This window comes from Myotis yumanensis, unplaced genomic scaffold (assembly GCF_028538775.1).
Source record: "Myotis yumanensis isolate MYYU_CA2020_CCGP unplaced genomic scaffold, mMyoYum1.0.hap1 SCAF_3, whole genome shotgun sequence".
Taxonomy (NCBI): Eukaryota; Metazoa; Chordata; class Mammalia; order Chiroptera; family Vespertilionidae; genus Myotis; species Myotis yumanensis.
Genome location: NW_027223754.1, coordinates 205,710,063 through 205,734,480, shown reverse-complemented (window position 1 = coordinate 205,734,480; position 24,418 = coordinate 205,710,063). Strand labels below are relative to the sequence as shown.

At 50.0% G+C, this 24,418-nt stretch overlaps 1 protein-coding gene across 1 annotated transcript; it reads right to left on the bottom strand.

The window, feature by feature from the left end:
• Positions 1 to 13,694, bottom strand: APOL5 (apolipoprotein L5). Its single transcript, XM_070411015.1, has 4 exons — positions 13,605 to 13,694; positions 6,522 to 6,642; positions 4,361 to 5,288; positions 1 to 938 (listed from the first exon to the last, which is right to left on the bottom strand). The coding sequence occupies exons 1-4, from the start codon at positions 13,633 to 13,635 to the stop codon at positions 789 to 791; spliced, it is 1,230 nt and encodes a 409-aa protein (XP_070267116.1). The 5' UTR covers positions 13,636 to 13,694; the 3' UTR covers positions 1 to 788.
• Positions 13,695 to 24,418: the final 10,724 nt, after the last annotated feature.

Genomic DNA, 24,418 nt, shown 5'->3' with positions numbered 1-24,418 from the left:
GTAAATATTTATAATGTGGGGTTTTTCATTTTATAAAACAGTAATTCACATAATAGAAAACTTGAAAAGTACAGAAAGGCAAAGAGCAGAAGGGAACAGTAACCACAATTCCCTCTAAATAAAGATAGCTGCAGTGTGACCTCGCTGTGTGTGCACGTGCGTGTGTGTGTATGTGTGTGTTTCTACACACAGGCTTGAGAGATGTTTCCTCTGGTTAGGTAAAAGGTGGGAAAGTATATAGATAATTTTCATTCTGCTTTCCTCACCTGACTTGATAAAACAACATTTTCCATGTTAATCCAACTATTGAGCACAGTTTTGATGGCTACATAATAGTCTCTTACGTGGATGACTAGCTTTTATTGCACCAGTCTCCTAGTGTTGGAACATTTTAAGGGTGTCCCATTTTTCAATTATAAATTCTGCTGCTATAAAGTGATAACTTCCTCCCAGTAACGGCTTTTCTCGAATCGCTGCCTTCTCCTTGCCACTGGGAATGTAGACCCTACCTAAGCTTGAGCAACAAAGACTGCGTGCATGGCGTGACTGTAGTGACAGGGTGGGGACCACGTGAGGAGGGGGGGGGTGGCAGGGGAGCAGAGCATAGCTTATTGTAAAACAAAGGGGTTTTCCCATTTGATTATAATTGTACTGTGTAGTTACATACCATTTGGAAAATACACGTGTTCTAAATGTGTCTCAGCCCCAGTCTAAACTGACTTGTATAGTTAGGTCTCCTTGGACTCTAACCCTGTCCGCCCCCACAGAGTGGCTGATCTCTTGCAAATCTAGTCTGGTCCCTGGTATTTCTGGAGTCCCCAGGGGTTACCACAAAGCGCTGCAGGTCTCCTAGCATCCTCTCTGGGTGCCCCGTCGCAGGCAGACCTGTTCCTGGTTGAAGACTCGAATTTTGCCTCTGCTGGGGCCAGCCTGACCAGCTAGGGCGAAAGGAGAAGGAAGGAGTTAGTCACTTCCGTGGCATGACTGGGATCTCACACAGGTTCGCCTGGGCGCCCAGCTAGCACAGGAGGTAGTTCTCCCACCTACACGGCAGCCTCCGATGGTCTGGTTCACAGCTGGGCCCCACACGTGCCGGCACACAGGTGCTAAATAACACTTGTGCTTTGAAGGACTTAATGTCTGGTCCCTCTGGCTGGAAATGCACACAGGCCATGTGCAGAGGGACCAGTGAGGTGACCGGCAAGGGCACAAGCCCAGAATGCATGTCCACAGAGCAGAAGCAGAAGACACCTGCTTCTCTCACCGCCTGGCGCTTCCTCCCCACCTCCCACTGCCACCTCCCCGCCCCACCACCCTGGGAGTACCCCCCACCCTGTCCTCCTCGTGCCATTCCATTTACCTCTCCTCCTCATTAATGGCTTATCTGGGGTCTGTCCCTCTCCAAGTTCCATGAGGGCAGAGACTGTCTTTTCTCACGGGATCCTCCTGGCCCGAGCTTGTACTTGCTCCAAGACAGGCAAGGGAAGGGTGGGCAAGACCCTTCAGAATATGAATCCTCGTGTAGAATAGTTTACCCCCCAAATCTGCCCCTTGGTTATTAAGAAGCTGGAAAATGTACCTGGTGGGTAAAAGGATATGGATATACAGTGGAACCTCATTTCTCAAACTTAATCTGTTCCAGAAGGCCTTTTAAGAGCGATGTGATCAAAAACTGAATCACTTTTCCCATTAGAAATAATGTAAATTGCCGAAACCGGTTTGGCTCAGTGGATAGAGCGTCGGCCTGCGGACTCAAGGGTCCCGGGTTCGATTCCGGTCGAGGGCATGTACCTTGGTTGCGGGCACATCCCCGGTGGGAGATGTGCAGGAGGCAGCTGGTCGATGTTTCTCTCTCATCGATGTTTCTAACTCTCTATCTCTCTCCCTTCCTCTCTGTAAAAAATCAATAAAATATATTAAAAAAAAAAAAAAGAAATAATGTAAATTGAATTAATCTGCTCCAGACCCACAAATGATTCCCTGTTTCAACCTTTCTTATATACAGTACTAGAGGCCCAGTGCACGAAATTAGTGCACAGGAGGAGGAGGGTCCCCTCAGCCCAGTCTGCACCCTCCAATCCAGGATCCCTCTCACAATCCAGGACCACTGGCACCTAACTGCTCACATGCCTGCCTGCCTGCCTGATTGCCTCTAACTGCCCCCCCCCCTGCCAGCCTGGTCGCCCCTTACTGCCCCCCACCCCCCCCCCCCCCCGCTGGCCTGGTTGCCCCTAACTGCCCCCCCATCTGGTCTGGTCACCCCTTACTGCCCCCCCCCCCCCGCCAGCCTGGTTGCCCCTAACTGCCCCTTGCCCCCACTGGCCTGGTCGCCCCCAACTGGCCCCCCCTGCTGGCCTGGTCACCCCATGCAGCCTGCTATTCAGTCTTTTGGTCGTCCCTCACTAACCCCCCTGCCGGCCTGGTCGCCCCACACAGCCTGCTGTTCAGTTGTCCGTCTGGTCATTTAGGTCATGACAGCCCCTGGATTTTTATATATTAGGCTATGTCTAATATACTGTTTAATTTATAAACACTTCTTCTCTTAAATTTATCAAACCACCCCCTACTAATCTTAAAGGAATTTTTTATATATCACTGCCTCTGAAATGCTACCACTGAAATGCTAGCACAGGCTAACTGCTTTTCGTTTATCCGATCCACAGCAGTTTTTCCACCTATTCCATTGCCTGTGATTGCTGTTTTGTGAGCACTTTCTTTCACACTCTTAGCAACATTAGGATTAGCTAATGGATGGCCTCTTTATTTTATTTTTTAAATATATTTCTATTGATTTCAGAGAGGGAGGGAGAGAGAAACATCAATGATGATAGAGAATCTGGTGATTGAGTCTGCAGCCCGGGCACATGCCCTTGACCAGAACTGAACCAGGACCCTTCAGTCTGCCGGCTGATGCTCTATCCCAGCCGTGGGCAAACTACGGCCCACCGGCCGGATCCGGCCCGTTTGAAATGAATAAAAATTAAAAAAAAAAAAAAGACCATACCCTTTTATGTAATGATGTTTACTTTGAATTTATATTAGTTCACACAAACACTCCATCCATGCTTGTGTTCCGGCCCTCCGGTCCAGTTTAAGAACCCATTGTGGCCCTCGAGTCAAAAAGTTTGCCCACCCCTGATCTATCCTCTGCATCAAAACAGCCTAGGCTGATGGCTTCTTTATGTTTTAAAATTATGCTAATTGCCAGCAACCAAAGCATTCTCTCCTTTGCCTGTTGCCTGCCAGAAGCCTTTTGTCATGCTGATACCACACTTGAAAGTGTTGTCTGTTCGAAAATGGAAGTTTTGATCCACAAGGGGGACTTTTTTCTGTGAGCAACTTGGCCTGGAACCAGGTTGTTGGAGATGAGAGATGTTCGAGAAACGAGGTTCAACTATAGAGGAATGGGAAGAAAGCCCCTCCCTTTAAAACAGGGGGTCCCAAACTCACCACACGCAGAACCACTAAGAGAGCCTTTAAAATGTCCAAAGCCCGGGTCCTACCCCACATCAGTTAGACCCACTCATCGGTGTGTGTTAAGGCTTCCTAGGCGATTTCAACATGCAGATGAGATTGGAAACACTTTCTTCATCCTTGGCCCCGTCACCAGCCCCAATTAATGGGTCAGTGAATGAACTAATGAGTGAATGAATGAGTGAATTAATTTATGAGCCTTACAGTCTTCTATGTCTCTTTCCAGCGTCTCAGGCAGTGGCCTTGCTACCTGGCCCCACCCCACCCTCTCTGTAGAATTAAGGAGGAATTTTGAAATTCTGCTTCATTTTCCTGATAGTCGTTTTCATTTTCTACAAATAGATAGTTATGTTTCTGAATAAGAGAGTCTAGGAATACAAACTCCTTTTCAAGTAACGATCCTTTCTTGACTCATTTGAAGTGTCGCCTTTATCATGAAATGCCAGACTCACATCATTCAACACAACTAGGGCGCACTACTCACCCGCCGCCCCCAGGGGGCGCTCTGCAGAAAGACAAGCAGCCAGCACCTAACAAACGGGTGATTTCAGAAATGCATGGTCAGCCCTAACCGGTTTGGCTCAGTGGATAGAGCGTCGGCCTGCAGACTGAAGGGTCCCAGGTTCGATTCCGGTTATCCCCAGTAGGGGGTGTGCAAGAGGCAGCTGATCGATGTTTCTCTCTCATTGATGTTTCTAACTCTCTATCCTATCCCTCTTCCTTCCTCTCGGTATTAAAAAAAAAAGAAAAGAAATGCATGGTCAGCGCTTTGGGAGAAAAGCACGGGATGCTGGAAATAGCAGGAGGGGCCACATTCAAGGGAGGAGTGTGGGAAAGTCCTCCCTGGAAAAGGCAGTTGTGATTATGAGCCTATTTCCATGCCTACCTGGTTAGCATCCCCACTCATCCTCGGCAGCCTTGCCCTTCTTTCTCTTTCCTGGTTCAGTGACGAGCTCCTCTCCAGCTTCTGGATGGTCAGCTCATAGCGCTGGGACCGCTGGTCCAGCTCCTGCTCCAGCTCCCAGGCGAGCATCCTCAATTCCTTGGCTGTCTCCGTCCTCGCCCCCTCTTCCAGGTGCCTCCAGTTCTCCTGGATGCTTCTCAAGTCATGCATGAGCAAGAAGCCAGCCCCAGCTACGCTCAGCATCCGGGCACCGCGGGTCATAGCCAGAGCAGGTGTCCCTGCCGCTCTCTGCACCCCTGTGGCCCTCCAGAAGGGCACACGCCTTGTGGCCACGAAGTTCCTGACCCTCTCAATGAAGCCGGGGTTGGCCTGGGCCCTCTGGAAGGCACGAAGCTGCCTGATGCTTCCGAGAGCGTTAACACATCTCTGAGCAAAAATTTCTTTAGAGGAATGTATCTCTTCACCGGTTCCAGCCTCCGGGTCTATGGGGAGACTCGCCAGTCTGCTGGCTCTGTCTCTTGCTGCCGAATTGCTCCTATTATCTAAGACACTTGTCAAAATGTTGGTGGCAGCAGCTGCTAACCCCAGGCTCTGCCCTGCTGCTGAGAGTAGCAGGCTCCCTCCTGTTGTCACCGGTGCCAGGGCCACACCCATGATGGTCATGACGGCGGACACCGCCCCCGAGGAGCTGGCCACCAGGCTGGTCTTGGTGAGCATCTTATGGGTTCTGTCTACTTGGTCTGCGATGCTGCGAAGTTCACTGATAGTGTTTTCCAGTTTATGCTTCCGCAAGGGAAACTCTCGGAGAAACATCATCTCCTCCTGGGACAGGTTCCCAGATGGCCGGAACCCTTCCTCCCGTCGCATCAGCTCCCGGACCACGATATAGTACAGCACATCGGCTTCATCCCTGTGGGCAGAAACAGCACACGCGTGTTTTCCCAACCTGAGGCTGAAGACTTCTAGGTCATCTCAGGTCTCGAACGCACTCAGGGAGCAGCGCCCTGGGAATCGAGGTACAATTGGGGAGCAGTGTGACAGAGGGTGGCCCTCGGGCCTGGCCCCCTTGGCGGCAGGAGCTGGTGATGCGAGCCCCCTGCACGGTCTGACCGGCTGTGACAGCGATGTGATGGATCAGACACAATATAAACGCATCACTGGCTTTCGTCACCAAATCTTTTCTTAATAAACATACCTCTGTGCGTAATTTGTGCATCTGTACAGGCTGTGAGCAGGTCTGTCCTGGGAAATCGAGTATAAGAGCCTGTGGAAGCCATGTCTCCATTTCCATTTTTTCTATTTAAAGGGGATCTACCTGGAAATTGTGGTTGCTTCTGGGGAGGGAGCAGGAACCTGGGGCCAAAGCTTGAGGGACACTTACTTTTACTGTTTGCCCTTCTGTTCCTTTCAAGTTTTGTATCATGTGCATGTATTAGACATATATTTAAAAAAATGGTAAAATAACCTATATTCTAAAAAAAAAGGTGGGGGGACTGCAGGGAGACACCAAATATCACCTCTCCCCTAGGGCAGGGCTCATGGCCATTCACTCCGACACGCGTGTCTTTTGGAAACTGGAAGTAAATTTCTAACAGAGGGTGGTCGTGCTTGGGAGCAGCGGGTTCTACTCTGCTCGCGTGTTAACAGGCCAGGAGAGGCGCCTTGTCTTACAGGATGTGGGGCTTCCAAAGTGGACACCGTGGGCCTGTGCCGGATGCTGCAGTCAACTTCCTACGACTCGTAAGAGTCTGACTTGTACGGCCCTCAGGCTCGTTCCACAGACGGGGCGTGGGTTTAGATATTGGAGGGTGTGTCTGTGGGAAAGGAGGCAGGGCTCGCAGGAACACCAGACTGAGCCCAAGCAGCCCCGAGGCCCCAGAGGAACTGTTGACAATGGCGTTAGAGCCCTCATCTCCCCGGCAAGGCCATCAGCAGCCTCAGGTAGACCGGCCAGCTGACCTCTCCCCAGGGAAGCAGGAGTGGCTTCCGACATCCTTCCCCATCAAGTCACTGCATGCCAGGTGTGTGCCAGATGCCGTTCCTGGTTCTGGAATTCTGGCAGCAAGCACACCAGCCCAGTTCCTGCCCTCACAGAACTCTCACTCTGGTGATTTCACCCCAGACATCATTGCTCTGGGATTACCTTTCCAAGCAAAGCTGCTCCATCACCGTCTCCCAAGCCTGCCAATCAGAGAGGAGCCAGTGCATGTCTTCTCTGGTCATGGTGGCTAGACCTTCAACGATGCTCTGGTGAAGTAGACCATCTAATTATAACATTTGGGAATAAAATAAGCAAAATTAGAATACATCAAAAATTGTAATGTCTCACAAGTTGCACATCATTTTTTTGCCTAATGATTTTAAACAAACAAACTGACAATGCCCAGAGCTAACTAGGATATAGTCAAACTGGGCATCTCTTAGGTTTCTGGCGGCTGTTGAATTTTTGCTATCACATATTTAGTCACAAGAATCTTTTGATAATCATCCAATAACCCAACAATAGGCACCAGGATGATCAGGGCCATTTTATTTATAATATTGCAAACTCAGAAGCAAGTGAGTGTGCATTCCGTCCAGCCCACTGCATCTACCATCCCAGAAGGATTGTCCGGTCCCTGCTCAAACCTTCCTGAGTTGAGGAGTTGGTTCAACCAGGTCGGTGTTGGACAGCAGACTATGTCACCCCGAAGATGCCTCTTTGATCACCCAATGTTTTGAGCTGTAGGCAGCAATGCAGGAGGCTTTCTCTGAGCTCCCCTCATCTGCCTACGGACAGATCCCCCAAAAGGCAGTTGGCTGTCCTTCGTCCCCTCCCCGGAGTGTCAACCAGGGAGGTTGACTCTTGTCACAGGAGAGGAGACTTGAAGTTGACACCACACCCAGGCACACTTTGTCACAAATTATCATACCTCCCCTCTGTTCTTCCAAGGATCCTTCATCTTTTCTAAAACAATTATTTACTCCCCTCAAGGAGGCCTGCATCCTTCCCCGCTTTCTCTATGAAAATGGTACTTAAGACTGAATTCAAAGCCTCCTTAGGGAGTTACTCATTTTTCCCTGGGTCTCACCCATTTGTTCATAAAGAATATGCGTCAATGAACTTTTCTTTTTTTCTGGTTATTCTTTTATTACAAGGGTCTGAGATAAGAATGCAGAAGGGTAGAAGAAAAATTATTTTTCCTCCCCTCCATAGATAATGTTGCATAGCTACCCTTGCTTAGAATCTCTTATGCTGCTGCTTCCTGCGTTGCTCAGAAATCACCCCCAATACTGTTGATTTTTTTTCATTTACTTCCAGTAATTTTTCAAATGCATATTCTTGTTCACGTGGCTTTCATAGCATGCTATAACTGTGTCTGTTATTTTTTAAATGTAATATTGTAGGACAAGTATTGTCCATATTGCTACACCGTTGTCAGATGAGTATTTTTGACTAGAGGCCCGGTGCACAAAATTCGTGCACGAGGGGGGTTCCCCTCAGCCCAGCCTGCATCCTCTCCAATCCAGGATCCCTCTCACAATCCTGGATCACTGGCTCCTAATCACTCACCTGTCTGCCTGCCTGGTTGCCCCTAACTGCCCCCCTCCCTGCTGGCCTGATCACCCCTCACTGCCTCTGCTTGCTGGCCTGGTCACCCCAAACTGCCCCCCTCTGCCAGCCTGGTCACCCCTAACTGTCCCCCCTTGCCAACCTGGTCTCCCCCAACTGCCCCCCCTGCTGGCCTAATCACCCCTCACTGCCTCCCCACCAGCCTAATCACCCCCAACTGCCCCCCCTGCTGGCCTGGTCATCCCCAAGTGCCCCCTCTGCCAGCCTGGTCACCCCTCATGGCCTCCCTGCTGGCCTGGTTGCCCCACACAGCCTGCTGTTCAATGGTTTGGTCGTCCCTCACTAACCCCCCTGCCGGCCTGGTGGTAGGCAGCCATCTTGTGATGGTGTGAGGGTTAATTTGCATATTACATCTTTATTATATAGGATGACTCTGCTCTTTCATCAAGAGGGGCCAGCCTTGAGCAACATCGAACAGACTCAAACTACAGCAGGAAGGCTGGGCAGGGTTGTGGGGGTGGGGTAAGAGATCAAAGGACTTGTATGCATGCATATAAGCATAACCAATGGACACAAGACACTGGGGGGTAGGGGAGGACAGGGGAATGGCAAGGGGGGGGAAAGTAGACATATGTACTACTCTTTGTAATATTTTAAGCAATGAAACAAAATTTTTTTAAAAAAAGAGGAGCCTGCCTTCATGTTTATAGACACACTCCCTTCTGCGACACAGTGGGGTCTTCATGTGTTTGTCAAACTTGAGGAAGGAAGTTTCTTGCTGTTATCATAGTGACAAACATGTGCCTTTGAGAAGAATAGATCCTGCCGCATCCCCTCCTGCCCAGCAAGGCGATATGGCCTCTCAGGATGCTATTCTCTCTCTTCCCTTTACGTAAGATTTGTCGCTGCTTCACATCCCATGCTAACGTTGTTTCCTACTGTCTCTTACTATTGTGTTTTCTAACTTGTGCGGGTTACTCTGTAGAAACAGTATTCATTCTTCGTACTCCTCTGGGCTTCACTGAATTTTTACTCCTTGCAATAGTGAGTAAATGAATAACTCATGAATACATAGTGTTGGGCTTCTTTCCTATTTTTTTCAATACTTCTTTTTCTTATTTTGGTTCCATATCTCACCAGGCTAGCTTGAATTCTTAAATTATTTAATTTTATGAAATTGACTCCAGTATTTTACTGTTGGCAGTTGGTTTACAAAAACACTCTTTCACCTAAGGCAGTACGTTTCATTCCTATATTTCCGTATTTTTATTAGGATGAGGTGCTGAGTTTTTAGACTCTAATGAGATTATCACAATTTTCCTTTTTTATTTATCCCATGACTATAGTGTATTATCTGCATAAATTTCCATATATTGAATTATTCTTAAATTCCGTGGAAACCATTGCAGATTTTTGCATCAGTATATTACAGATTTATATGTTGTAGTATTGTATTCATTATGTTTGTCTTAGAGTCATAAATGATATTGAACTATAGTTTTCTTTCCTGAAAACTTCATAGAATATAGGCAATAACACATTTCTGGAACAATTTATATGGCATGAAAGTTGCTTGTTTTCTGAAATTCTAAAAGAGCTTGCAGGTTTCTTTCTGTTTGCCACATCTTCCTGGGATGCTTTTAATTTTTTAAAGTTTTTAATGTGAGTAATAAACATGACTCCATTTCTCTTCACTGAGCCTGAAACCTGTCTCTCCCACTCTCCCCCACACCTGTCCTTTTTTAAAATATATTTTTTTTATTTATTTCAGACAGGGAGAAGGAGAGAGAGACAGAGACAGAAACATCAATGATGAGAGAGAATCATTGATCCACTGCCTCCTGCATGCACCACACAGGGGACTGAGCCCACAACCTGGGCATGTGCCCTGACTGGGAATTGAACCATGACCTCGGGAATCGAACTCTTCGACCGTGAGCCACGCCAGCTTGAACAGTAAAGAAGCAATAACAAGCCCAGCGGCAGTGGCTCAGTGGTTGAGCATCAACCTATGAACCAGGAGGTCAGGGTTCGATTCCTGTCAGGGCACATGCCCTGGTTGTGGGCTTGATCCCCGATCGTGCAGGAGGCAACCAATCAATGATTCTCTCTCATCACTGATGTTTCTATCTCTCTCCCTCTCCCTTCCTTTCTAAAATAAATAAAAATATCTTTAAAAAAAAGAAACATAGCATTAAAAAAGAAGAAGAAGTAATAACGAAATCCCTACTCTTTCAAACTGCACTTGGTTCTCATTTTCCATAAACAGGGATTTCTCATGTTCTTTGGAAAGGTGTTTCGCAGAAGAAGAAAGACAATGGCCGATAAACACATGAAAAGATGTTTAACATCATGAGACGCCAGAAAATGCAAATGCAGACACAGCGAGACGCCACTTCATTGGTCACTTCGGCAGAAGTAAAAAGGATGCCGGGAGCATCCTGCGCTGAGAGAGGGGAGGGTGTGTTCTCAGACACGTGGCTGGAGCCTGGAATAGAAGCCTTTGGGAGGACGGCTTGGAATATCAGGTAACATAATGCACACAGGCCCGAAACTCGGCACCACCCTGTAGACATTCATGCCACGCAAACACACTGGCGTGTACACAGAGACACGTGCAAGGCTGCCCACCAGGTCCTTGAAGTGGTGAAAACAAGTGGACACGATTTGAAATATCCACGTAGGGAGACGGTTTACAGGAAAGTACACCAATATGAGATAAAGGCTTAGGATGTGAAAAAGAATGAGGCAAATCTATCCAAACAGACCGGGAATGAGACCTCGGATATATTAAGTTAAAGGAAGGGGAGAGGCGGGGAATGAAGAATATGATCTTGATTTTTTTTTTTAAGTATTATGTATGTGGTATAGGACTAGGGAAACATTCTGGAAGGATTCACCAAACATGCTACTTTTGTAATAAAAACCATTAAAATAAAAGAATTTAATAATAAGGCATCTTCATTCCTCATTCTTTTAACATAAAATCTTCAACTCCTACAGGAAGCACAGTGTGCAGGGGGCGCTGGTGAGCACATGAAAAGACACAAAAGGCATCTGTACTAATAATAGAGGAATATACAAATGGTCCGGGATGCCATCACAGTAACAGTAACGACCAAACAGCAGGCTGCGTGGGGTGACCAGGCCAGCAGGGGGGTTAGTGAGGGATGACCAAACTACTGAACAGCAGGCTGCGTGGGGCGACCAGGCCAGCAGGGGGGTTAGTGAGGGATGACCAAATGACTAAACAGCAGGCTGTGTGGGGCGACCAGGCCAGCAGGGGCGTTAGTGAGGGACGACCAAATGACTGAACAGCAGGGATCTGAGGCTGCATGGCACCAGGCCAGGGCAGGGGACCTTAGGCCATGCTCCCTGCCCAGTGGGGCTTGACAGGGGACCTCAGGCCGTACCCACACCCATCGGGGTTTGACAGGGGACTTCAGGCCACACACCCCCACCCTGGTGCCGGGCCCGGGTACTTCAGGCCACGACCCCCGCCCCAGCACTGGGACCGGGGGACCTGAGGCTGTGCCCCCCCCCCGCCCCCGTTCAGCAGGACCTGAGACTGCACCCCTTGCCCGGCGGGGTTTGATGAGGGTAGGGCCGGCTGGGTCTGGGACTTGCCCAATGGGGGTGGGGCTGGCCGGGTCTGGGTCTCGTGCAATTTCAAGGCATGGGCAGGTGGGCAGAGACTTGACTCTGGGTCCTGTGGCGCGCCCCAGACTCTGACAGGAGGGAGATTTTCATATACATTTTACTAATTTTCTTTCATCTCTGGCACTTCTATTATAGAGAAAGGGCAAACAGCAATTTTAAATTTTTCCTCTAATGAACTCCCTTTTAACGTGCACAAATTTCGTGCACTGAGCCACTAGTTTTAAATATGAATACTGTCATCTTTTAAAAATGTACACACTACATGTTTTTCTAAACTGTTATTTTGGCCCTCTGCATTATCTTTATTTCAGGATATCTCTTGTTTGCAAAAAATTATTCAAATCTGATTTTGACTCAATTTGATACCATCTACTTATTACTGCTATTAATGATTGTTCTTTATTGCCATTGTTCCACTTTGATTTGAGGCACATTAGCTGAGGAGTTCTGCTTTTTGTTTCTTTGCTCTGCCCAGACAGGCCCAGTGTAGGGCTCAGCTGAGTGCTGTGCAGTGGCCCCTCGACGGCTCCGGGAGGGCGGGTGCCTACCTATCTCCACGGTCCCTTGCGGAGGGCACATTAGCTAAAGGCTCAGAGTTCATGATACTAAGTTGTTTATGTTGAAAGTCATAGCTGACTCTCTTCCCTGTTCTGGCCTAGAACAGATCCTGGGGGGAGGAGGGGTGACTCCACTTTATCTGGGGGAGGGCTATGTGGGGAGTGAATGGACTGAGGCTGGCAAAGCAGAGGGACACCTGGTCTCCGCAAAAACCGAGCCGTTCCTTCCAGTGGGAGCCTTTGGCATTTATACCTGGATTAGACGTCAACAGAACCCTGACTGGTGTTTCATCACTTTCATAGCCACTTTCACCAACCATCATGCTCAGTATCCCATCACATTTCTGTGGTTAAAAGTGAATCTTCCAGGCCTAGCCGGTTTGGCTCAGTGGGTAGAGCGTGGCCCTGCGGACCCAAGGGTCTGGCTTCAATCCCTGCCAAGGGCACGTACCTGTGTTGCAGGCTCTTCCCTGGCCAAGGCCCTGGTCAGGGTGTGTGCAGGAGGCAACCAATCCATGTGTTTCTCTCATATCCATGTTTCTCCCTGCCTTTCCCTCTCTTCCACTCTCTCTAAAAACCAATAGAAAGATATCCTCAGAGGAGGATTTTTTTTTTTTTTAAGGGAGTCTTCCTCTGGGAAAGCTCATAAAATCACATTATCTAGGAGAAGGAATAACGAACCTTCTGGCCTCGCCTCGCCTCATCTCCCAAAGAGGGCACCGTCCTCCCTGCTTGGTTTAGATTCCCTGGCACGAGGGACACACCTGGCACAGGTGGACACCCTGTGTCCGAAGCCGGTGCAGTGATGCACACGGCCCTGCCCTCTCTGTCCTCTCTCCTCCCACGAGAAGGGTGAGCTGGCCCCAGCTCGTCCATCTTGCCCCCTCATCTCTCAGTTGGCCCTCGAAGCTCATCAGCTGGAGGCCCGTCCCCTGAGATCTGAGTTTGGGTTTAGAGGGAGGAAGAGGCTCTCTGGGGTTAAATCTCATAATTAAATCCATTTGCCAAAGGGCTGTGCTCAGGGGATCCAGGCCCCCCCAGAAGAGTAGGAGGTGCTGCCCTGGTTTCCCTTCACCATGGTCTCTGGCAAGGACACTGAGTGAGGAGGTGTGTCTGGCCCAAGGCCAAGTTCAGGGACTTCGGGGGGTCCTGACTGCACAGCCACAGGATGACCTCCGACCTGACCATAGAGCCTGCCAGCTGAGGGTCGCAGGGGCTGGAGGGGGTGATCTGAATATGTATTCTGATTTGGGGCTCACAAAATATGGTCTTTGTGTCTAAGGGACCCAGGATGAGATGCCTCTAACTGGGGGAGGAGTGTGAGCAGACTTCATGGGAAATAGGGCAGGAGTGGGACCTGGACCCTCACCCACTTCCCAATCTCCAGGGTCCCCCATTCCCGGTTGAGATGGTGACCTGTGGTCAGAAGAAACTGCGGAGGAGAGGGGAGGGTTACCTGGGCGGATTCCAGCTGGGACCATGGCCATGGCGCCTCTAGGGCTCCTTGTGCTTCTCTAAAGGTGCCGATGGGTCTGGGCCAGGAGAGACGCCACTTCACCTGGTAAAGATGAAAGCAGACCCGCCGTCACTCAGGAGGGTGGTGGCTTCATACAGAGCTGAGACCTAGAGACGTGGACCTGGGATTCAAAACATGTAAAATCCACGGGAGGCGGTGAGCTCAGTGGGAAAGCGAGCTGAGGGGGCAGCCCTGGGAAATGCCAACAGTGTCGAGGGAATGAGGAATAAAAGGAATCTTTAAAGGCTGTCAGAGGAAGTGGTCCAAGAGGTAGGAGAGGCGGAGGGAGGAAACCGGTCTAATTCTCCTCACGCCATGTCTCCTTCCTGGCTGCCGTGTAGTGTGAGGATGATGCTCAGAAAGTTTTGTGTGAACGCTTGGGGTGAAGATGAATGGACCAAGTTATCAGTTTCTCTCCTCTTGGCAATTGTCCAAGGGCAACAAAAATGATAGAAGCACCATCTATTAGAAACTAGGAAGAATAGGCTAAAAAAAAAAAAAAAAGAGTAGGTCAAATAGGTTAAAAGGATGCCGAAAGCTACGGGAGCAAGGCTTTGGGAGGACAAGGGGACAGGATGCTGGTAATTGCAGATTTCGGAAAAGGTGGGCAATGGCTACAGATTTTAGGGGAAAGGCCCTGTTCAAGGGGAGGGGTTCTCGCAAAGCGCAAAACTGACGTCCCTTTTTCAAATAGTAAGAATAAGGTGTGCGGGTTGGCACTAGCCTGGATTGGTTCCAAGAAACCGTGAAGACGGGAGTAAAGGAGAAACAGCCCTATTTGTAGGATGCACTTTGTCCCTGAGATGAGGGAGGACAGCAGCTGCACTGGGAACAGCCTGAAAGCTGACCAGTGCCTTTGCCTGGGAGAAGGGACGACTGAATCTCAAGTGAAGGCCCCACGTCAGAAGGAGCAGTTGTGCCAGGACACGGCCCTGGACGCTTCCTTATTTGAATCTCCCACCAATAGGTGGTCCACACAAAACAGCCGCCAACATAAGGTCTCCACAAACACATTAACTCAACAATAATAAAAACAACCAACCCGGTTAAAACACAGGCAAAGGACCTGAACAGGCCTGTCTCCAAAGAAGGTTCACAAATGGCCAAGAAGAAGCACATGAGAAGATGCTCAGCATCGCTAAGCACTTAGGGCAGTGGTTCTCAACCTTCCTCATGCCGCGGCCCTTTAATGCAGTTCCTCACGTTGTGGTGACCCCCAACCATACAATTATTTTCGTTGCTACTTCATCACTGTAATTTTGCTACTGTTATGAATCGTCATGTAAATATCTGATAGGCAGGATGTATTTTCATTGTGACAAATTAAACATAATTAAAGCATAGTGATGGATCATAAAAACAATATGTAATTATATATGTGTTTTCCGATGGTCTTAGGCGACCCCTGTGAAAGGGTAGCGACCCACAAGTTGGCGACCCACAGGTTGAGAACTGCTGACTTAGGGCAATACAAGTCAAAACCACAGTGAGCTACCACCTCACCCCATTAGGATGCCTATAAAAACCAAAACACACAGAAAGTAACAAGTGCTGATGAGATTGTGGAGACACTGAAACCCTGGTGCACTGCTTGTGAGAATATAAAATGGTGTAGCCACTGCCAACACTACGGAGGTTACTAAAAAAATTAAAGATAGCATTACCATATAATCCAGCAATTTCACTTCTGGGAACACACCCAAAATGATTGAAAGTCGATATGACAGATATGATATGTGTGCGTCCATGTTCATAGCAGCATTATTCACAATAGCTAAAAGGTAGAAACAGCCCGAATGTCCATTCATGGATGAATGACTAGATAAAATGTGGAATATATCTGCAATAGGATATTATTCAGCCTTAAGAAGGGATGAAATTCTGATAATGCTGTAACATGGATGAACCTTGGAGACATCATGTTAACTGATGTTTAAAAAAAAAAAAAGATTAAGGAAGACAATTTGGGTCTTTTTTACAAACAAACTTTATAGCATTTCATGAAGCAGACCGTCTCCATTCGGAGAAATGCACAGTGAGTGGAAGGCAGGCAGCTCTGATTGGGTAAAAAAAGAGGAACAAGGAAGAGACAGACAGACAAGATCTGATCGGCTGGGGCTGCACAGTGGACCTTGTTCGGGGTGAGAGGGCCCAGAGGTGTTGATGTTTGGGGATCGGCTGTGTCTGGCCCAGCAGGGCACCTACAGGAGCAGGAAGGTTATCTGAGTTTTGCTGACGCGGCACCCCAGACAGGAGCAGCTCCATCTTCGTCCAAGAAAGTCATTTCAACAGAACTGAGTGAAGTAAGCCAGTCACAAAAGTCTAATAGTATACACCCTGGCTTGTTTGGCTCAATGGATAGAGCAATGGATAGGGTCCCAGGTTCAATTCTGGCCAAGGGCATGTACCTTGGTTGCAGGTCTCTTTAAAAAGAGACCCTATTTTTAAAAAAATTTAAAAAGCAATACCGAAGACAGATGAAGAAAGTGAGCGAATGATGTGAAAACAAAGTGCTGAAAACTTCGGCCAGAAAGTACGGAATCAGGGCTCCGTGTGCTGATTGGATTCTCCAGAGAAGAAACCTGGGGGATGTGACAGCACAGATATTGGAGCAGCGCCTATAAAAGCTGTAAGGAAGATTTTTGTGACACGCTCTTCGTTCTTAGGCACATAGAAGTAGAGATATTTTGATTGATAGCATCTTACATTTGCTTTTTAGAATTTATCTAGAAACTCATAATGCTTCTCTCTTCTTGGCTTTTTATTCAGAACCTACACCCTTCAGTTTGCAGACACTGCAGTTAAACAAAAGGAAGCAGAGACAAATCCCTTTGATCCCACCCCTCCCCACGCCCCCCCCCCCCACCCCCCTGTTGCCCCTGCCGTGATAATCACCAAACAACAAGTATTTTGACTGGCATATCCTAATGTATAAAAAGCCAGGAGCCCTGATGACCTAAACAACCAAACAAATGGTTGAACAAGCAGGCTGCATGGGGCAACCAGGCCGGCAGGGGGGTTAGTGAGGGGTGACCAGGCCGGCAGGGGGGGTCAGTTGGGAGCAATTAGGCTGGCAGGGGGGTAGTGTGGGGCAACCAGACTGGCAGGGGGAGCAGTTGGGGGCGATCAGGCTGGTGGGGGGGGGCAGTAAGGGGTGACCATGCTGCCAGGGGAGCAGTTGGGGGCTACCAGGCCAGCAGAGGGGGGCAGTTGGGGGTGACCAGGCTAGTGGGGAGGCAGTTAGGGGTGACCAGGCTGGCAGAGGGGAGCAGTAAGGGGAGACCAGGCCGGCGGGGTGGGGGCAGTTAGAAGCGACCAGGCCGATGGGGAGGGGGCAGTTGGGGGCGACCTGGCCAGCAGCAGGGGGCATTTAGGGGCAACCAGGCTGGCAGGGGGGCATTAAGGGGTGACCAGGCAGGCAGGCAGGTGAGTGGTTAGGAGCCAGCGGTCCAGGATTATGAGAGGGATATCTGACTGCTGGTTTAGGCCCAATCCCTGGGATCGGGCCTAAACCAGCAGTCGGACATCCCCCAAGGCATCCTGGATTGGAGAGGTTGCAGGCTGGGTCCCCAACCTCTGTTGAATTTTGTGCACTGGGCCTCTAATCTATAGATATAAAGAGCCAGGTTCCTTAACATCCAAAAGACCAGAGAAATGACTGAATGCCAGGCTATGCCCCGCAGCAGGCTCCAGTGGGCGGGGACTTGTGGCAGTGGATGGGGGGGGGGGGGGGGGAGGCGGGGCCTGGCGGAGGGCAGCCTGTACTCCCCACATAGTGGCAGCAGCGGCTGTGAGCGCTCTTTTTTTTTTTTTTTTTTAAATATATTTTATTGACTTTTTTACAGAGAGGAAGGGAGAGAGGTAGAGAGTTAGAAATATCAATGAGAGAGAAACATCGATCAGCTGCCTCCTGCACATCTCCTACTGGAAATGTGCCCGCAACCAAGGTACATGCCCTTGACCGGAATCGAACCTGGGACCTTTCAGTCCGCAGGCCTACGCTCTATCCACTGAGCCAAACCGGTTTTGGCCTGTGAGCGCTCTTGATGGCCCACAGGCGCAGGCACCACCTCCATGCCACATCCCCACTTCCGTCAGTCCCACTGGCCCTGAGGCGCCTCCCTGAGCTGTTTCCGGCAAGGCCTGTGGGAAGATCCTGCCCTTGGAGCGCCCCTGGTGGCAGTCATTCCTTCAGGCCCACAGCTCACAGCCTTTTCCCCTTTCTTTCCCTACCTCCCAGCTCGCTCTCTCTGAGCATTTCTCAGAATTAGGCCTCAGGGTGGGAAGAGGGTGAAGCTGCCTGCACCAGCCCCAGCCCCTTCCAGCCCGGGAAAAGGGAGAGAGAGAGAGAGAGAGAGAAAAGGGAGGGAGAGAAGCAGGCCTGGAGGACTTCTGAGAAAAAAAAAGAGAGACAGAGAGTGGGATGGAGAGATGGAAACAAAACAGACTGGGCCCGAAGAGGCCTGGATGGAAGGGAGGCCTGTGGGGGCCAGGAACTGAGATGTTTCACGGACCCCTCCCCAACTCACGTGTGGTGTCAGGAGTGAGCAGGGCAGCCAAAGCCACAGCAGGGATGGAGAAGGGTGCCCTCCCCTCTGGAGACTCCCAGTATCTTCAAACTGCCTCCCAAAGGTGTCCCAAGTCCCTCTTCCTCTCCAGGCCGTGGTGGCAGTGAGTCCTGGGGCACCACAGCACCCTGGCGCAGGCCCCTCTGCCGGGGCACCAGGAGAGAGAGTGCCCGGCACTCACACTCACACTCACACTCACAACCCCACAGGCAGGCACACACAGCGCCCACCAGCTCACAGCCTTTTCTCCCTTCCTTTCCCTCACTCCCAGCTGGAGCTCTTGGAGCCTCTCTCAGAATGAGGCCTCAGGGCGGACAGGGGGTGGAGCTTCCCCCACCGGCCTTGCCCCCTCCCTGCTGTGGAAGAGGAAAAGGAAGAGGAAGAAAGGGAGGGAGGAGGGCAGGCAGGCCTGGATGGAAAGGAGGCCTGTGGGGGCCAGGAACTGAGATGTTTCACGGACCCCTCCCCAACTCACATGTGGTGTCAGGAGTGAGCAGGGCAGCCAAAGCCACAGCAGGGACAGAGGAGGGTGCTCTCCCCTCTGGAGACTCCCAGTATCTTCAAACTGCCCTGCTCACTTCCTCTCACCCCTCCCAGGGCCTCTGCTCTGGATGGGGCCTTTGGAATCCAGGGCTCTGGGGTTTTATAACAGAGCTGGGGTGCGAAAGGGTAATCAGCACCAAAGATGCTGCCTCAGCTTGACCACTTAGTTCAGCCTCAGAACGCGGCACTCAGAGGGGATCCCTACTTCTCCTGCAACGGCTCTAGGGCCTCGGCCCCAGTGCCAACCTCCTCTCCCCCTTGGCCCTCCCCACAGCTGGTGTTTGCTGTAGCTCCGTGTGCCGCACTTAACCACCCCTTCCTTCTTGTTCCTACAAAGGAAGCTGCATCTTTGTATGTTATATTCATATAAACTTTGTAACGTTTTGGAAAAACAAAACAAAAACGATGACCAAGAGAATGCCGCAGTCAACGTTCGAAGTCCAGCTCAGGGGAATGGAGAGAAGGGAGAACTCCATAAGTTGGCTGATGCCAAGATATTTCTGAGTGACTGCCTGGCGTGTGACAGCTGTGTGGCCGCAAAGGAAGGAGTCCAAGTTTCTCAGCAGTGGTAAGGAGCAGCGAGCAGGTGGGCAGTAAGGAGCGAGGGGTTCCAGACTGCGAGAGGGATTTCCAACTGTCGGCTTAGGCCCACTACCCAAGGGAGTGGACATACGGACATCCCCTGAGGGGTCCTGGACTGCAAGAGGGTGCAGCCTGGGCTGAGGGACACCTCCCACCCCCATGCACGAATTTTGTGCACCGGGCCTCTAGTGATTTCATAAAGGACTTCACATTCATTTCTTCGCATTTGCTCCAAACAACCTTGTGAGGTGAGTGCTGCCGGAAGCCGGTCCATCCTTGCTGCTTGACACAGTCCTGCAGGAAAGAAACATCTACACAGCATATGTTTCAATGGACCTGGCATATATAGCATACTGTTTTTAATATGTTTGCTCCCTTTAGCGCCATGTGTTTTAACCAAGGTCACCTCTCTGAGAAAGGTTGTTTCCCCAGGTGGGGATCTTTCCCTGAGGTTAGGGAGGGGGTACAACCCCTTAATTAAGTGCCAGGCGGGTAGTTAAGCTACATAATCTTTACTCCCTGGAATGGAGATAAGAAACACCCTAACCCTTGTAATAGAAATTGACAGGATTAAAATCGGCTGGTATAAATACGGATGTAACAAGACAATAAACAGCAGATCCTCATCAGTTCCTAACCAGAACTCCGACCAGAACTTTGGCTGGAGATCCTGGCTAGAGGTCCTGACTAGGCTGCTGATCAACTGAAGGCTGTCTTCGTGTCATTCCTTCTTCGCCGACTCCGTCCACACCTTTGGGGACCCCTGGACCTGCTGGGATTGGACCCCAGCAGAGTGCATGTATGTCTCTTGCATTTGACAGCCCAGAGAAGCACAGTGCATGCAGGTGGAGGACTTGGGTCTCACGCTGTGGGCGAGGTATGTGGACGCCGGGGACCCTCCCTTCACTTGGTCTGCCTTTTGCTTCTGTGCTGGGTCCCCACACGTAAAGGCGCATCTCTCTACTTTGGAATTTCAGGCAGATGGATGAGGCGGCCTTGAGCCAGGTTTCCAGAGTCCAGGCCACACTGACCACCGCCTGCTGCTCCGTGTGGACAGAGGACAAAAGGCTTGATAAATGAGTACCCGCTTATCACCAGGTAGAAGGAGGCACAGAACTATTTGGGTTTCTCCTCCAATTAAACTATGATGGTCCACAGCTCTGAGGAAAGAGTGTATTTACTTGGCACAGGACCTGGTCCGGCACGGCCCTACCGCCCTTGCTTTCTTTTCAGTCGTTGTGATATTTATAAAGCAGGACGTGACCCTGAAGACAAATACACCAGCACATCTCAGACTTCATGTGTCCCCAAGTCCTGGGGACCTCATCTGATTGCCGATTTGGGCTCTGTAGACCTTGGAAAAGGCCTGACCGTCTGAGTTTCTAGCCACACTCCCAGGAGGCGCTGCCGCCGCGGCCACCTCTGCCTGCCGGTGCCGGGTCCAACTTGAGTAGCTCGTGGGCAAGGAACCCTCGTCCAGGTCCCTGTGGCTCTCGAGTTCCAGGCAAGGCTTTTGACTGTGGCTCCGGGCCCGCTGACTTGACCCCTGACCGTTTCCAGCCCTGGCCTCTGTTTCCATCCCCGGATGACCCCCTGGTCGACAAACACAAAGTGCCACGGCCACGTGTTGAATGGGCACAGTTTCGGTTTTGCGAGATGAAGCAAGCCCTGGAGTGGATGGCGGTGATGGCTGCTCAGCGCTGAAATGGACTTTAAACGGTCCACGTGGTGTTATGTACACTTCACCACACGTTTTAAAAAGAGAAAGGGGATTGCATTTATCCAGTTTCAAAAAATATCGGAAGCGCCACACACGGGTAGGTTGTGTTCATTCAGCTGCCCCAAATTCGGTTCCTCTTTTCTTAAAATATTCTTTTGATCCACCTTCTGGAACAACAAAGAGGCCAACCCTGAAGCCTCAGGCTTGCCCATGGGCTCCAGAGCCTCGCTGGGCAGGCCTCCCTGGGCAGAACTCACTGCACGGGTGTGTTCGCCACAGAAGCTCTCCCACCATTGGAGAATTCAGATACCAAACTGTGACTGCACCCAGATAAGGGTGATAGATTTTATAAATAACACATTTTTTAAAAGGAATGTAGGCAAAGAGGTTTGCTGAGGTTTCTGCAGGCCACGGCTATAAGGAGGAACCTGGCCCCTGGGGGACGGCAGCAAAATTCAGGGGGTGGCGGGGGTCCAATGGGCAGGCGCCACCTTCAGGGAAAGCCTGGGCTGGACGGTTCCCAGGGAGTGCCCATGGTGCCCCCCGGAGATGGCCGCTGGGGGTGCTGTTGAACTCACTGGAGGCGATACCCACTGGTCTTCCACCTGATGGCTGCTGAGCAGGGGTAGGAGCAGGAAAGTTCATACCAGAGCCTCCTCCCGCTGCAGTGCGCCCTCTACTGGCAAAGCTCAACATGGAGCCAGGCCCAAAGGAAAAAGGTCAAGAGAGTCCAGCTCCAAGGTCTCAGCCGTGCACTCAAGGTCAAGCACTCAAGGGTGGATTTGAAGCTGAGGTGCAGTGAATGGATACCTGGCACAGGGACAGAACCTTAGTGGTTGTGAGTCTGGGAGTTCTTTGTACTCTTCTCGAACTCTTCTCTGTTTGAAATGATTCCTAAGTTTAAAACGTGAGCTGAAACTGGACAAAATAAGACTTTAGAAAGGATGGTTTTTTTTTCTTTTTTCACTTTAAAAATTGCATTGGACTCTAAAAGAGAATTTGATTCTGGGTTTGGTGCTTTTGGGCTTTAAAAGACTTTGATTTCTTTGAGTTTTTAACTCACGAGGGCAGCACAATTTGATTTCAGACTAATTCCCTTCAACTTTAATTTGCAAGGAAATCGAATCTTAATATTTCTCCCTGGGAAGTTTGCAATGGGAGGCAGTTTATATGCAATATGGCCTCTTCCTGTTGGCCTTTTAGTGTTGGACTATCTTTATGCTCAATCTTGATCTCACTGGGAGAAGACAGGCCTTGGGGTTCATTAATGTACTGATCTGACCCATCCTGAAACCTCTTGGTGGCAAATTTTCGCTGCCCAGCAGCAGACCCAGGACGCAGAAGTGACCGGCACTGACCAGTGATTGGGTCAAGCTGAGAGCAGGGCTGTTCTGCTAGATCAGTGGTTCTCAACCTCCCTAATGCCGAGACCCTTTAATACAGTTCCTCATGTTGTGGTGACCCCCAATTTCATTGTTACAAATTGAACATAATTAAAGCATAGTGATTAGTCACAAAAACAACATGTAATTATATATGTGTTTTCCGATGGTCTTAGGCGACCCCTGTGAAAGGGTCGTTCGACCCCCAAAGGGGTCGCAACCCACAGGTTGAGAACCGCTGTGCTAGATGGTTGATTGCCCCCTGCTGACCAGGGACTTAAAGGTCAATGCATTATTAAACGAAGGTTAGGAAGCACTAGAAGGGTCACTCATTTCCTACTCCTGTCTCCATGTGGAGGGATTTCGTCCAAGCACACTCCTGGCCTCTCTCCCTGCTCTTGCTGACCAACTCCAAGGGAGCATGGGCAGCTTTCATGGCGGGCAAGTTGGCCAGAAGGAACTGACATTGACTTGGATCCGCTGGCCTTCTGTGAGCACCCAGGGTGCTGTGCTCCCAGCTGTGAGGCTGGCCTGACATCGTCCCGTATTGCACGTGGCAGGGGGCGAGGGCCGTCTGACTCAGGAGCGAAGTATTAGCATCCAACTTGGTCAACCAACCCAAAGCCGCTTCCCTCCACAACTTTAATCAAGTGGGTACTTTTCCCTCCACCTGCCCGCCTCCTGGTCCACTTCATCATTGGATCTAAACTTGGATGGGAGAAAAGGAGGTGCTATTTATTAACCCCATGAACTCCAACTTGTTCAAATTATCTTCATTTTTTTTTTGAAATTGGATTGTCTACATTAGTGCTGTCCAATACAACCATAATGCAAGCCACGTATGTAATGAACATTTTCTATAGTCACATTATATTGTATTTAAAGCAGTGTGTGATCAATTAAAATTATTAACATGATTAATTAGATACTTTATATATTTTCCCTTCCTCAGTCTTTAAAGTCTAGTGTGCATTTCACACTCGTAGCACACCTTAGCTTGGACTTGCCACATTTCCAAGGCTCCGGAGCCGCACAATTAGTGGCCGCCATATTGAACAGTACTGGTCTGCGTGAGCTTGCCTATCAGAGAAAGGAAGGCCAGTTTTGCACTGTGATTCTGTGAGGCTGCATTGTGACCATGAATTAAGAATATCTCTCCTGAACAGACTGTCAAACCTCAGAGAAAAGGCGGGGTAGGGTGGGTGGGGGGGAAGAGATCAACCAAGGAACTTGTATGCATATATGCATAACCCATGGACACAGACAATAGGGTGGTGAAGGCCTGGGGTGGGGGCAGGGGCAGGCTGGGAGAGGTCAATGGGGAGAAGGGGGACACATGTAATACTTTCAACAGTAAAGATTAAAAAAAAAGAATATCTCTCCCTTCCTCCTCTTGCTTCCTCGTAAGAAAGGGTTCAAATTGCTTTCTGACATACTTTCTTTGAATGTGACATTGGGCACTGACTGAACACAGTGGCCTTTTGGTTGAAAGTCAGATTTTAGACCCAAGAGAGTGTGACTTATGGGTGACAACACCTTGCACTTCATCACAAACTCAAGGGCCACTTGAAGCTCATGGCTGGAGAGGGTGGTCTGGGACAAGCCGGAATGATACAGGAAGGCCCCTCAAGACCACCCACAGCTGGTCAGGTGCTAATGGAACCCCAACCTCAGTTGGGGTTTGCCCCCCTTTCCCCGCCATTCTGGGGCTCAGCTCGGTGACTGAGATCCCTAATTTGCTTCTGGTATGGGAGGATAGGTCACGGGCAGGACAGGGGCCACCTGACCTCAGCATGGGCAGGACAGTGGGCCACCCGAGCTCACAGACCCCAGCTTGGGCAGGACAGCGGGCCACCTGAGCGCACAGACCCCAGCACGGGCAGGACAAATTCACTAGCCGCTTTGAAAGGTCCCCCCCTCCGGCACATCCTCACAGTGTTGGGTGTGGTGTCAGGGGGC